This window comes from Phacochoerus africanus, chromosome 4 (assembly GCF_016906955.1).
Source record: "Phacochoerus africanus isolate WHEZ1 chromosome 4, ROS_Pafr_v1, whole genome shotgun sequence".
In the NCBI taxonomy this organism is placed as follows: Eukaryota; Metazoa; Chordata; class Mammalia; order Artiodactyla; family Suidae; genus Phacochoerus; species Phacochoerus africanus.
Window position 1 is genome coordinate 19,228,938 of NC_062547.1, and position 15,013 is coordinate 19,243,950.

Here is a 15,013-nt window from a genome sequence, read left to right on the forward strand (position 1 = left end):
CAGACATTTGGCCTTTCTTGCCCACCACTGGCCACCTGCAGCTTAGTCTGTGAGAAGAGCTGGGGGTCCTCCCAGCTGGGAATGGAACGAGCTCAGGGGGTTTCAGGGCCTCTCTCTGTGTGTGTGTGTGTGTGTGTGTGTGTGCGCATGCACACTCACCTGCGTACACATACACAGGGCTGACATGCAGGGGTACTCACTCATACAGCCATGCCAGTTACTAAAACACTGAAATACCCTCTACTGGTGGATGACAGTCCCCCCAGGCCAGCCCCTAAGTGGCCCTGTACCTCCCTCCAAGCTACACAGAAGGACACTATTCTAGCTCAAGTCTGGCTTCCATTCCCATTGGTCGGCATCCATGCCACATGGCTGCCCCAAAGTCCGGCCTCCTGGATACTTCCTGGGCACCCCCATTGGCACCCCCCAAACCCAGAGAGCAAGCTGGCACCCACCTAGGCCTCCTGCCTGGTCCCAGGGACCTGTGGGTGGGCACTGCCCAGGGGCTCCGCAGCCAGATGCCATGGGGCCCCTTGGCCCGTCCTGTGAACAGCATGCCCCCTGGCCTGGCCCTTGGTGGGAGAGGTGGCAGCACAGCTGGGGGGCTGGGGGTGGTCTGGCCCCCCAGAAGGCCTGGTGGCAGCTCAGCTGGCCCAGGAAGGGAGCCAAGAGGCTGGAAGCCCCAGATGGGCTGTGGACACATGACTGGCTCTCGGGCCAGCTGGGGAGTTAGAGAAGCCAGCCCCCCGTCCCTCCCTGTGGAACATCTTGGGTCTGGGGCAGAAGCGGGTCCTTCCGAGAGGTAGGAGTGAGTGGCCAGTAGGCTCAGTGCTCCAGGGACCAGGTTTCACAGCACTACCCTGGGGTCGTCCTGGGACATCTGGGCTGGAAGGAGGATGTGAAGGCAGGAGTCAGCTCCGTGCCATCCCAGCCCTGGCTCTGGATGCACCTCACAAGGTGGGTGTGCTGGGCTGGGGTTTTTAGCCTCAGAAGTTCAATTACATATGGTTCAGCTAAACAACTAGAGCTCAGTGAGAGCAAGTGCTTTCATTTTGCCTTCCAACTAGACTGGTCAATTGTGCTGAGTTGAGAAAGAGTCAGAGGCTGTGATGAGTGATATCACCTGAAAGCATGGCTAGGGTACATCTGGGCTAATGAGAACAGTGATCGATTAGTGATGTCTGCTGTGAGCACAGCCATGGGGGACACACTATGTGCATACCATGCACTTGCCATCAGCAGGCTGGGCCACGCAAATAAACCTGTGTTTATTTCACCCATGTCTAAACTTCCTCATAAATGTATATTTTCTCAGTCAAGTTTTATATTTGATTATATGCACTTCCTTTGTGGAACGAGGAGGCAAGTTATAAATAAAATAAGCTGGAATGGCTTCACTCCAGGCCCTCAGCCTCTGAGCTTGAAAAGAACCCCGGGGAGACGTCCTGATTATTGTGAATAGCCCCTTGGCGTTTAAGGGCTGTGCCTGGTGCCTCCCACAGGCCTGAAAGTGCATTTGCCCTGGATTTTAGCTGCAGAAAGCTTCTTCCAAGAAATCGTTTAGGTCAGGGAGTAAGGTTGTCCCTGAGGCTTGGCCCCCTCCCTCCTTCCTGGAGGACAAAGCCCACCTTCCAGCCCACCTCTCTTTAGGGAGCATCTGTAACTACCTCTTATCAGGGCCTGAGAATCTAAAGCAACTCGGTTCAGGCATCACCTTGGAGGGCTGCTAGAGATGCAGGTTCTACATTGTAAATCAACTCTATTTTAATGAAAACAAAACAAAAAAAAGACGCAGGTTCTTTCTTTTCAGCCCAGGATTCCTGAGCTTTGGAGGCTGCACATTCACCCACACACTGAAGTGAGAGACCCACAGGCGTGGAGGTGCTGAGGCTCCTGGAGTAACCCAGGGACAAGTGTGGGCTCCACCAGGCTCCCAGGCTGGGGCAGCAGTGCCACCTGGTGGGCTCCACTGAAACACCTCCACAGCCACCCCTTCCTGCCCCACTTCAGGGAGGCAAGTGCCCCACCTACCCCTTTGTCTGCCTCCAGGGCCCTAGAGAGGAGATGGCAGAGGGAGTACCCTCTGAGAAGAACAGTGAGGCACCCACTGCTCTTTCCTGCGGACCCAGCCCCTCGGCTCACACTCTGTCTCCCCTCTGGTCCCCACCCAACCCTGGGAAGCAGGTCCCCACCATGGCAAGCTGGGTTGTTACAAATCCTCTTTAATAATCAGTCATTCCTGTTTTACAGAACTGTGCACAGGGCCCCTTCCCACCCCCTACAAGGCACAGCCTCACCCACCCAGGCCCTGGATAGCTCAGGAGCCTGGCAAATGCAAGGCCAGCTCGGTGCCACCCCCAGAGGGCGCACCCCTCTGAGTCCCTAAACCATCCAGGGACAGTCTAGACCCGCAGCCCAGGCAGCCCCCCTCAACCCAGCTCACCTAGGCCCTGCCTGCACAATGTGGCCCAAACTGGTCTGAGCTGCCTGGGTGGGGCTGGCTCAGGCTGGGGAAGGGGTGCTGTCCTTCATGTCAGGTCAAGCCCACCCCCTCCCACCACCTCCAGGAAAATGTGAAAACAAGGACAGAAGCATCATAGTGGAAACAAAGTCGACCCACGCAGTGGGCAGTCCCCTGACAGCCCAGGGTACCTTGTCCCCCCCCCCCCCACCAAGGTTTTAATACACTTTCTCCCACACAATATATACAACCCCCCAGGCAGGTAGAAACCCAGCCCACCTGTGCAGGGAGCGTTTTCTCTGAGTTGCTAAGACGACGCTGGCAGACAAGGAGTGAAGGAGCCGCAGAATAGTGGGGGCTTAAGGCTGGTGGCAGAAGAGCAAAGGAGAGGGGTCCGGGCCCCAGAAAGCGCCCCTGCTTCCTGCCACCACTCTTGGCAGTGAGGTGGGAGGCAGGCCTGGAGGAGGATGCCAGGGAGAGCCCTGCGGGCCCTGAGGTTGGGGGACGGGCAGGGAGGTGGGGACAGCAGCCGCCTCAGTACTTGGGGACCTTGCTGTAGTCTTCAGAGTGGATGCTGCGGCACAAGAACACGGACAGGAGCATCCCCAGGAGCTGTGGAGGGACGGGCGACAGTCGGAGGGAGGAGGCAGGGCTGCCCGGATCCGCCGAGCAGCACCTCACTGCCCGGGGCAACACCCAGGGCTTGACCTGGATTCAGTGGATCCCCAGCTAGAGCCCGGGGATCAGCCTGGGACTCAGGTGGCAGGGGGGTGGGGGAGGGACAGAGGTCAGGCCAGGCTTGCCCTGAGGCCCCAGAGGCTGGTGGGCCTCAGCATCCCCCCCACCCCGCCCCCCGACCAGGACATCTGCAGAGCTGGGGCCATCTGGGAGGGAAGCAGGGGGAGGGCTGGGGAGGGGGGGAATGGGACCCTGACCTCGATGACAGCGACGCCCACACACACGCCAAGGATGATGCCCAGGTTCTCCTGCAGCCAGGCCTGCACCTTCTCCATGCAGCCCTGCAAAGGGAGAACACAGCCACGTCACCCTGCGATGTGCCACGTCACCCGCCAGAGGCAGAATCACCAGGAGGGGCCACCTCCAGCCCGGAGGGCCTGCAGAGAGGGGGCTGGGTGTTCGCTGGATGGATACACACCCCAATACCCAGATGAAGGTGCCAATGACAAGCCAGCGCCTGTGCCCGAGGCGGGAATAGCTAGCTCGGTGAAGGTCAGTGGAGCAACAGCCCAGGCAAGCCCCAGAGACGGAGGGTCCGAGCCCACCGTGCTCCAGCCCCGCCCCGCCCACAGCCGTCCACACACCTCGTGGTACACGGGCCAGGCATCGGGGTTGTTGCCACCCTGGGTTCCGTTGAGGGCGTGGCAGAAACCCTTCTCCGGTGGGAGGCTGCTGTCATTCTGGCTCCTTTTCCCGCAGGAGCAGGGGTAGGTGGTGTTGGTGTGATTCATGAGCCTGGGGTTTTCTGTCCAGTTGTAGAAGCTGACCCAGCCGCAGCACTGCACCTGGAAGCAGAGGGGGACAGGCCGCTCGAGCCCACTGCCCGCTTGGGGACAGAAGCTCAGATCTGTCCCTCCCAGGACCCCCACCAGGATTGGAGTTTAGGTTTCGCCTTGGCTTCTGTGAGCCACAAGGCAAGTAAAGAGGCTCTCAGGGAATGCCGCCAACCAGAAACGATGAATAAAGTAGGAAACAAAATCGGGAGCGGCAAACATAGATAGCAGAGGGCGTTCCCGCTTTGGCGCATCAGTGACGAACCCAGCTGGTATCCATGAGGATGTGGGTTTGATCCCTGGCCCTGCTCAGGGGGTTAAAGGTCCAGCGTCGCCGTGAGCTGTGGTGTAGGTCGCAGACACAGCTTGGATCTGGCATTGCTGTGGCTGTGGTGTAGACAGGCAGCTGCAACTCTGATTTTGAGACCCCCTAGCCTGGGAACCTCCGTATGACGCAGGTGTGGCCCTAAAACAAATAAATAAATAAAAATAAAGCCGAGCTAGAGGGGCGTCCAGTTGAAAGAACATAGGTATAGGGGGCACAGGAGGGCAGACGGCATTGGGCTAAGAGTTTGGGGGCTGGATTCAGGCTGCTGGGCTCAAGTCCCAGTTCTGCCACCTACCAGCTATGCAGCTTTGGTTAAAGCACTGACCTCGGCTTCCTCATCAGAAAAACAAGGGGAACAAAGTTTCCTGACTCGAAGGACTAAATGGAATGAGAAAAGTCAGGTGTCCAGCCTGGGCCTAGAGAACACAGTAATCACCCAGGAAAGACCAGTTCCACTCTTAGGCTCTGAGTATGTGCTGGAGCTGAGGTTTGGCTCTGAGCTTCCTGGCTGCCAAAGTGAAAAGGGAAAGAAGGTAAATTTGCCCTTTTTTAGAGGAGAAAATGCTCTAGTTCCAGAGGCAAAGAAAGCCTATCTGGGCTCCGTGGGGCTCATAAAGGGGACCCCGAAAGGCCTCAGATCACAGCTGGGCTTGAATTCCCGACAGACCTGGGGTTACAGGTGCTAAGCCTGTGTCAGAAATGCCCATGAAAGTGGAGTAGAATTGGGGGAGGGCTCTTTCAAATTCTAGCCCTGCCCCGTGCACGGGCAAGCCGCTGCCTTCACCAGTCCCCAGCTTGCTCATCTGGAGAATGGGGTGATAACAGCCACTCTGGGAGGACTGAAGGGGCCAGCATGGGAGAGGTGCACGCCACGTGCCCTGCACAGTCACTTGCCCACCTGCTTCCTTCCCGTCTCAAGTGGCAAGTCCCTGACCTGCGGCCCAGCGGCCAGCAGGGGGCGCGCCAGGCACGCGCAGCCCTTCTGCTACAGGCAGTTTCTAGTCCAAGATTTATTTTGTACGTTGCGGGTGCCTGGCTGCCTCCTCTCAAGCAGAAAGTCTGGCACCTCTAAGGGGCACCCAGAGCCCCTCCCACACCCAAGCAAAATGAGACGGCTTTCCTTGGCCCTTCCTTCCGACGCCCCCTTGTGTCTCAGTGGTTACGCGTGATGATTGAACATCACCGCTGATGTGCCACGTGATAAAGGCATCAAGCTTCATAAACTCATCTCACGGGAGCCTGGATTAATAGCCCTGCTTTACAGATGAGGAAACTGAAGCTCAGAGAAGGCCTGGCCTGAAATAGCCAAGTTTGGGTTTCGGGCCTTAAAAACTTGACTCACCATCTCTTTTCTAACCACCATCCCAAGCAGCATCTACCAGACATCAAATCATCTAGAGGCCCTGCCTGCTGCAGGAAACCCCCGGTGGTCCACTGCCTTGGTGGCAGGGAACTCACCACCTCCCCAGGGACTCACCCAGGGTCCTTGAAGGGTGACACTTGCTCATCCCGGGACATGCCGCTCCCTCTAATCTTAGCAAAGTAAATATGCATCAAACCAAAGGTGGGATGAAAATGTGCCCAGAGTTGACACAGGTCCCCGTGTTACCAAAACGCTGAGCACACAGGCCAGGAAATATCATCCTCCCCTTTCCACAGCTCAGAGAAGGGACGTGCCTGTGTTGCCTGCACAGAGACCCGTCTCTAGTCTCCACACTCTCCTGGTGTCCGGCTTCCTCCCTCCGCGCTGCCCCTGCCCCTCCCAACCAACAGCCAGTTGTGTTGGGGGTCCTCCTGTGACAGGGGAGGAGGCTGCAGCCCAGAGGAGGTGGGTCCTGGCCAAGGGCTCATAGCATCTGGGGTCACCAAAGGGGAGGGATTTGTGACTGTGGGAACTGGTTCACATTGAGGCAGGCTGGGAATCCAGAGTCAGTCAGTCAGTCGCCTCATCAACCAGTCTGTCATTCATTCATTTAACCAATTAGTCAGTAGTTCTGTCAGCCAATCAGTCACTCTGCCTGTTAGTCAGTCAGTCACTCTGTCAGTCAGTCAGTCACTCTGTCAGCCAGTCAGTCTGTCTGTTAGTCAGTCAGTCAGTCTGCCTGTTAGTCAGTCAGTCACTCTGTCAGTCAGTCAGTCAGTCTGCCTGTTAGTCAGTCAGTCACTCTGTCAGCCAGTCAGTCTGCCTGTTAGTCAGTCAGTTACTCTGTCAGTCAGTCAGTCAGTCTGCCTGTTAGTCAGTCAGTCACTCTGTCAGCCAGTCAGTCTGCCTGTTAGTCAGTCAGTTATTCTGTCAGTCAGTCAGTCAGTCTGCCTGTTAGTCAGTCAGTCAGTCAGTCAGTCAGTCAGTCTGCCTGTTAGTCAGTCAGTTACTCTGTCAGTCAGTCAGTCACTCTGCCTGTTAGTCAGTCAGTCACTCTGTCAGCCAGTCAGTCTGCCTGTTAGTCAGTCAGTTACTCTGTCAGTCAGTCAGTCAGTCTGCCTGTTAGTCAGTCAGTCACTCTGTCAGCCAGTCAGTCTGCCTGTTAGTCAGTCAGTCACTCTGTCAGTCAGTCAGTCACTCTGCCCGTTAGTCAGTCAGTCAGTCAGTCAGTCAGTCTGCCTGTTAGTCATTCTGACAGTCAGTCTGTCTGTCTGTCATTCTTTCACTTTAACTGAGGTGGACTACACATACACTACAGTGTACAAATTCAGCTTGATGCACTTTTCCATACACACTGCATCACCACCTGGATCAAGATTTGAATAGAACATTCCTTTCAGCCCGAACGTTCCCATGGCACCTCCCCAGAAGCCGCCTCCTCTTGGACCCGTGTCAGCACATCGGCTGGCACCCAGTTTCTTAACGTCCAGGGTGGAGCTCCCAGCACCCCCCAGGCTGGCTTGAGAGGAGAGGGTCAAGGGTCACCCCCTTTCTCCAGCCTCGGGTGGAGCCCTGTGAGCGCCCCTGGGGACCCCCTGAGGGAGGAACGGCAGTGGTGGCTGGGGTGCCGGGAGGGGGGCCGCTCAGGAGCCCCCTGCCCCCACAGATACACACTCACACACCACCTCGCTAACTCATTCTGTCTGTGAGGCACATCCAGGCACACAGACGACCAGCCCCGGACACACAGACACACAGAGGCCATGGCCCCCTCACCTGAGCCTGCACGTAGTCCCAGGCCTCCTGTAAGCTGTCCTGACGACCCTCCTCGTACTTCTGAATGAGCTCCGTCACGATGCTGCCCATCTCCTGCTTCAGCTGTAGTGGGGACAGTGAGGACCAAGGTCAGATTCCCTCAAACCTGTGCCCCGATTCTGGTCACATCTCCTGAAGCTGCCTCTCTCCCACCCCCCGAAACACTAGGGACACGCTCATAGCTCAAAAGCGTTTTGTCACCCTTTGCGGCCCACCCTGGTCACCATGCTAAGCCCAGTGCAGCCAAGGGCCAACCACTCCTGCCTGACGGTCTCTTTAGCAACCAGTAGCACATGACCCCTTAAACGGGCCTGTCCCCACATCACCATCCAGCGGCCTCCCAGCACACTTGGGAACAACCCCGCTGTCTTCTCAACAGCCCCCGAGACCCTACACCATTTGGTCCTGCTCTTTCCAGGCCTCCTTTCCTCCGCTTTCACTCCCTCTATTTCACTTACAAAGGTCTTGCGATTTTTATGCAAGACATACTCCTGCCTCAGGGCCTTTGCGCTTGCAGTGCCCTCTGCCCGGAATCCTCTTCTGCCAAAGATGAGCATGGCTCACTCCTCCACTTCCTTCAGAGCTCTCCTCAGATGGCGCCTCCTCAGAAAGCCCTTCCTGGACCACCCTACAAAAGCCCAGCCCTGTTCTACGCCCTCCCAGGCTCTCCTTACCCTACAAGGGTAAGCATGCTGCATTTTTCTTCATAGCCTCCTCATTCCATGCCCATTTGTTTCCAGGACTTATCGAATCTTTCCTCCCCTGGAATGTTAGCTCCTTCGGGGCAGGGACTGTGTCTGGCCCAGCTTGGCCAGAGGAGGCGGGTGGCAAGAATAAGCAATGTGTGCATAAGCCCCTCTCTGCCGGGCGAAGTTTACATCTCACGTGGGCTGGTCCCCACCAGCCTCAGGATTCAGGGCCCCTCATGGAGGAAGAGAGAAGCACCTGCTCTTGGCTAACCCCACAGAGAAAACACTCATTTAAAAGAAGCCAGGAGTTCCCACTGTGGCTCAGCGGGTTAAGAACCTGACAAGTATCCATGAGGATGCAGGTGTGATCCCTGCCCTCCCTCAGAGGGTTAAGGATTCTGCACTGTCACAAGCTGCGGGGTCACAGATGCGGCCGGGATCTGGCATGGCTGTAGCTGTGGTGTAGGCTGGCAGCTGCAGCTCTGATTCAACCCCTAGCCTGGGAACTTCCATATGCTGTGTGTGTGCCCCCCACCCCCCCCCAAAAAAAAAGAGAGAGAGAGACACACACACACACACACACACAAATAAAAATAAAAGAAGACAGACGAGGGGTGTGGGGATCCAAAGGCTTCGGTCCCCATGGCTTCTTACTGGGGCTCTGAACAGAGGATCTCACGCTGGCAGCTTTTCGGGAACAAGTCGGCTGTGCAAAGGGAGGCAAGCCGCTAGCCAGCCAGCCTGAGAGCTGAGGACAAGCTTCCCCCAGCCCCAGCCTGGTCCTGCCTGGCCCCACCTGTGGACCTTGCTCAGGGGCCTCCCCAGGGAACACCAGCATGGACAGGCTGGTCGTGGTCACCTGCTGTCCCTGCAGAACCCCTGCCTCTCGGTTCCTGAGAAAGAGGAACTGGGAAGACGGGCCGGGCATCTCCAGGCAGGGGCTTTCAGAACCTGGCTCAGAACCCCATGAACGGGGCTTCTGTCCGTTCCCCATGAATGCCTCGCTCAGAGAAGCCACATCCTCCAGAGGGACCTGCGCGCCGGGCTCCTCGCCCTGCTCCCTTCACCAACCCTGGGAACCAGCCTCTCGGGCAGCACCCCCCCCTCCTTGGGGCAGCTCTCTGCCCCCTCCCTTTTGACAAAACTCTGAGCATAATACTTTTTTGGTTTTACTCACTCAGAGCTTTACAGTTTGCAAAGTTTGCCTGTCAGTAACTAGTCACAACAATAGCGGGGGCTAACTTTTATCAAATGTCTACCAGCACCGTTCGAACACTTTTAATGCGTTACTTCACTTTAATCCCTCAAGCCGACCTAGAGCCTAGGTAATGACCTTCTTCCCTCATCAGAGAGATATGCAGAAAACAAGGCCCAGAGAGGTTAATTAACCTGCCCAATGTCCCTCAGCCACCTTGTGAAGAGCTGGGGTTTGGATTCCAGATGCCAAGTTTCTATTTATTAAGCTCTATCAGCACTGAAACCACAGGGCTTGTACCTTGCAGTAGGTCAGAGCCCTTTTAAGAAGGGCCCAGAGAAGCTAAGCGGTTGGCCCATGTCACACAGTGGGGGCTGTCTGCCTGCGGAATCTGAGTCTTTCTGCGCCGACCACCTCTGCTCCCCCTCTGCTCCCTGGTGAGCAGATGATCCCCGAGGCGTGGGAAGGAGGGGGTCCCCAGAGGCATTTGCATAGAGAACTATCTCTGCCACATCCTCCCCCTCCCTCACGGACCTAGACTCTATTTATACCTGGGCATGGTTGCCACAGCAGCCCAGACTTCCCTGTTTCAGGCCCCAGAAATGAGAAGGTGATGGAGGCTTGGTGGTTTCCACTGAGGCTGGGTGGTTTCCATGGAAACACCACATCCATCCTCTAACCCAGAATGGGGCTAAGGGACACAGCTGGACCCTGGGGACCAGGGCTGCTGGGGCTGGTTCAGCTTGGGGCTGATGCCTTGGGACTCCAATGCCCAGGGGGCAGTGTCAGGAGCCCAGGAAAGTTACCCTGGCAACCAGGTGGTTCCTGAGACAAGAAGGAGTAGGGAGGGAGAGTGAGAAGATGCCCAGCACCTCACTGCATCCCTGCAGGGGTCCCTCTGTGGTTTCCGCCTGCCCTGCACCTACTCGCCCTTCTTCTTGAAACAGCACTTCCCTTCCTGAGGGGTAAGCACCCCCCAATCACTCTGTGGCTGGCCAGCCCTGCCCCCTCGCTGCCATGGGCAGGCAAAGACCCAGGCTGCTTAGTGCCTTCCGTGCTCTGGGCACAGCGAGTGGCTCAGGGATGGGTGTGTTTCCCTGGTCACACGCAAGGGCCCTCTCTTTCCACTAATCTGATGGGACGAGGGCCTGAGCTGCTGGTGGCCACTTCAAGCTCCACTGGAGACAGCCATCCTGAGGAGGGAGCCGACAGAGAAGAGCAGGGTCAAGGATGGAGAGGGACAGTCTCGGTGGCAGCCTTTAGAAACCTGGATCCAGCTGAGCCTGCAGCCAGATCTGGCCGGTTTCAGTCGGATTACTGTCACACGTAATAAAGAATCTTGCCCAGGAGTGAATGCATACTTTCCAGCCTGGTGCAAAATGAAAGTGCAGGCCTCCTCATTTTAAAATGATTAAGAATTTCAAGACAAAGTACGGGACCCTTCTAAGTGTGGAATGCTACTCAGGTTACACAACTAGGAAGCCAGCCCTGGTCCTGCCCAATACCGTCCTCCCCACTTCCCAGAGGAGGAAACCAAGGTTCGGAGCCTGAGAACAACTTCCCAAGATCAGAGAGCTAGTGAGCAGCGGAGATGTGACCATAAGCTGCTATGTGCAGCTCCGGAACCCTGAGATCTTAACCATAGCAAGCCACCCCCATCTCCACCTGACCCCGCGTCCCCTCTGCCATGACCCTCCCCTCCCTGCCCATGCTGTGCTTTTAGAGGTAGACTCAGAAGACACCTTTGAGTTCAGCATATTATCCAAATGTAAGAGTCCTCTGCCCACTGGTCTCCAAGATACTTTCCAGGCTCTGCTTAAATGCTCCCTAGGATGGGGAACTCAGTACCATACAAAATAGCACACTGCAGGGTTGGGGAGGCTCTTGATACAAGCAATGCATTTTAAATCGAGCCCAAATGACATCTGTCCATTAGTTTTCACCCTTCCTCTCCCTCCTAAGTCCCAGCTGGGACCACACAGAGCAAATCATATTGTTCTCTCCCTGGACAAACAGAAGTTGGATATTTGCGACCCAACCACGTCTCCCTTTACCTGCTCCTCCCCAGAGTAAGTTTCCAGGCTCCTTTGACAGCTCTTTGGGATGGTGTTCAGCCCTCTCTCTATGCTCTAATGTTATCAAATTCCTCTTACAACGAGGGACCTCCATGCGATGTAAGGGGCCCACGCCTTCCTGTCCCCTCCCTGGGATCCCACAGAAGGTGTTGCCAAAGGCTCTGAGGCTTCATCCTGGGATCCGCTGCCCCGGCACGTGTGGAGGGGGTGGCATGTTTACTCTTAGTGACCACTCAAGCCTTTCCTGAAAGTACAGCCGCAACCTACATAACCAGCTACCCCAGAATTCGGCAGGGGACCGCATCAGGTCCCCCACCCCGCCCCCACCTTAGGTTCCCTGAGGGCGGGGTGGAGTCAAGTGCGGGAAGCCAGGTCTTGAGTCTCCGCCCACTGGTCTCCAAGATACTTTCCAGGGCAGCTTGCTGGCCTTCTTCCTGCTTCCCAAAAGGGAAGAGAAAGGCTGCCATCACTATTCCCCCAGGACCGCCCTCCCACCCCCCCCCCACCCCCGACACCTCCCACCCGTCCTGGCTCCAGTTGCATCCCGAGGGCAGGAGAAACCCAAGCTGGTGGATGGATAAGGAAGTTTCCATCACGGGGTGCAGACATCTCACAGACCGGCATTGTCCTCGAGGAACCTGTTTCACCACCTGTGCATGCGGTCCTGTGGGCACTGGCTACTTGGCTATCTGGGGTTTCTTAGGTGGGAGGGGAGGAGGAGGAAGGGTGTCACAGCTCTGGCCGGCCACCCCCTCTGGGGAGCACACAGCAGTCCGGCCCAGCCACCGTCACCACCCCCACGCCCTCTCCCACCAGGACCGCAGGAGCCTCTCTCCTCCAGGCTCAGGCCTTCTGCTCAAGCCCTGATAGAACCTCTCGGAGCCCCAGTGGCCTCGGTGTGCAGGTCTGTGGCATAGCCTGCACGAGTGCACCAAACCCAGCGCCCAGCACATCCTGGGCAACAGTTCATGTCCTTCCTCACTGACCCCTGCCCACCCTCCACTGCCTGTAGAGAACAAGTCAGAATCCCAGAGAGTCAGAGCTGGGAATGGCCCAAGAGGTCATGTGAGGCTCAGAGAGGCTGGGTAACTTGTCCAGGGCCACACAGCAAGCAGCAGCAAAGCCCACCCTAGAACAGGGGGTCCCTGAATCCCAGACCTGGGCTTTTCCCACTAAACAAAGGGCTAGATAATGATAAGTTGAGGAAACAGCCAGAGGAATCTCTCTCTCTTTTTTTTTTTCCAGTTTTTTTTAGGGCCGCATCCGAGGCATATGGAGGTTCCCAGGCTAGGGGTTGGATAGGAGCTGTAGCCACCTGCCTATGCCAGAGGCACAGCAACGCGGGATCCAAGCTGCATCTGTGACCTACACCACAGCTCTCGGCAACACCAGATCCTTAACCCACCGATCGAGGCCAGGGATCGAACCCGCAACCTCATGGTTCCTAGTCGGATTTGTTCCCCGCTGTGCCACGACGGGAACTCCAGCCAGAAGAATTTTAACTTCCCAGCGCAGTCCTGGTTCCCACAGCCCTTACTAACATTAATACTGATGACAACGGGACCGGGGCCATTTACTGAGCGCTAACTAGGCATGAGTGAAGCTAGTAATGGTGAGAGTAATAGTAAACTGCTGCAGTGATGCCAGCAAACTTCTGCTCTGGGCCGGGCGGTCCCTGCCTTTTCCATCTGCCATCTCTCTCCAACCTCCCAGCAGCGCTCTAAGGTGGCCTTTGAGGCTGATGGGCTCTGGGCCTGAGAAACGTTCCGATTTCAGACGGGGCCGGGGGCTGCGTGTCACCGTCCATGGTCGCTCCCATTCCTCTTCCCCAAGGGACACTGAGGGGGGTAAACCAAGGCCATAAACAACCTCATTTCCATTCAGGTTCGATTTTGCCACCCAATGAGTTACACGTGGTATTTTTGGTTTTGACAGTCTTTGGGGGGCTTTGGAACTGCAGATAAAGGAGAGGAGCCCTGTGGGATGCCTGGCATTTGACAAAGGAGGAAACTAAGGCACAGAGAGGTGAACTTCCCAAGAGTCTCAGAGAAGGGCCCTTGCGTGGTCCCTTAGGCTCTGGGGTCCAGGCCCCGGCCGCCTCTCCATGCTTTCGGCAAGCCTTGAGGACTGGGCTCCCCTCAGCCCTGGTGGAGGTGGGGACCAGCCAGGTCTCTTCTCCTCCATTGACAGACGAGGAAGCCACGGCTCAGCCCACCCCAGCCTCTCCTGTTGCTGCCTTGCGGACAGATGTCTGGCACAGGAAGGGCGGAGGGCAGCCCTGGAGCCCACTTTTAGGGGAGCCCAGCAGCTCAGTCCCTCCCACCTGCCCAGGCAGCCTGGAGAGAGGGGGGAGATGGGGCCCATCGGCTTCCAAAAAGCTTTTCCTTCGGGCTTACACAAGTCCCACCTCCCCAGCTGGGCCTCATCTGCAGGAATAAACAGCACTAAGGGCATGTTTAGTCTTCCACCGGGATTTACAATGTGCTGGGAAAGAAAAAATAAATCGTTCCTTCTAACTCCGGCGATCGGGTGGCGCCAGAACTTCCCCAGCAAAGCCAGGAAATTTCCCACTGCTTTCCAGCAAAGGAGGTGGGCCAAGGTGAGGTGGGCTGGGGCTTGGGGTGGGGGCGTGAGGTGTGGAGCCTGGGGTGGGGGCGGGCAGAGGAGGGGACGGGGACGGGGGCGGGGTGGGGGGGTGGTATCATGATAGACACAGTCCAGACTCGAGTCAGGGGAGCTGATTCTCCAAAGAAGCCCTGCTCTGGGGCCGGGGGCCACCTCTGAGGCATGGCTCCTGGTCAGCAGCCAAGCAGATTATACCAGCTCCTCGGGGGAGGTGGCAAGGTGCAGAGGGAGGCATGGGCCTTGGGTCAGAGCGATCGGGGTGAAAATCGCCGCCCTGACACATCCGAGCTGCACGTGACCATGGCTGAAAGTCACTGCTTTTCTGGGCCTCAATTTCTTAAGCTTGAAAACGCTCATAAAACTGAAACTTGTGTCAAGTGACTCGCTCAGCTCCTGGGATGTGGTTGGTGTGACAGAGGCGGCCCTGAGATGGGGAAACACAGGGGTGAAAGGGTGAAACGCCTGACATCCCTGCCAAGCTGAGTCATAGGAACTGGGTCTCTGGGCCCAGTTCTCATCCACTCTCTTTGTCAGGTACCAATGACTGGGTCCCAGAGAAGCCTCAGGTGCCATCTCACTACCATTTCACTGGAAAAGTAGTTTCCCTTTCCCTTAATACTGGCTTTCTCTCTGGGAGCCAAGCGAATTTCCTTTCATCTACTAAAACTGCTACTTCCCCTTTTGCCTTGGCTGCCAGGAAGCTCAGTGTTCAAGTTAGCTCTCAGCTGCTGTGAGTATCTTGTCCCTTAACTTCAGGAACAGCAGTCTTCCGCCCTGTCTCAGTGGGCATTCTGATCTTTCTCATTTTGATGTTTAGCTGCTCTATGCGTATGTTGGAAGCCAGCTCCAATTCTCCTGGGAAACAGGCTGGGCGTGGATTATATATAAGTAAAGGAGATTCAGGTAGGAGCCACTATAATAAAAATTTCACCAGCATGAGCTCAGAAGCCA

The 15,013-nt window shown here is 56.6% G+C and overlaps 1 protein-coding gene across 1 annotated transcript in view; it reads right to left on the reverse strand.

Moving 5' to 3' along the window:
* Positions 1-2,206: 2,206 nt before the first annotated feature.
* CD82 (CD82 molecule) overlaps positions 2,207-15,013 on the reverse strand; it is a 52,606-nt gene continuing 39,799 nt past the window's right edge. Inside the window, exons 6-9 of the mRNA XM_047775931.1 lie at positions 7,440-7,541; positions 3,784-3,984; positions 3,397-3,480; positions 2,207-3,073 (exon numbers count right to left, since the gene is read on the reverse strand). Coding sequence (XP_047631887.1) covers positions 2,996-3,073; positions 3,397-3,480; positions 3,784-3,984; positions 7,440-7,541 — 465 coding nt within the window. The 3' untranslated portion in view covers positions 2,207-2,995. The remainder of the gene's footprint in view (positions 3,074-3,396; positions 3,481-3,783; positions 3,985-7,439; positions 7,542-15,013) is intronic.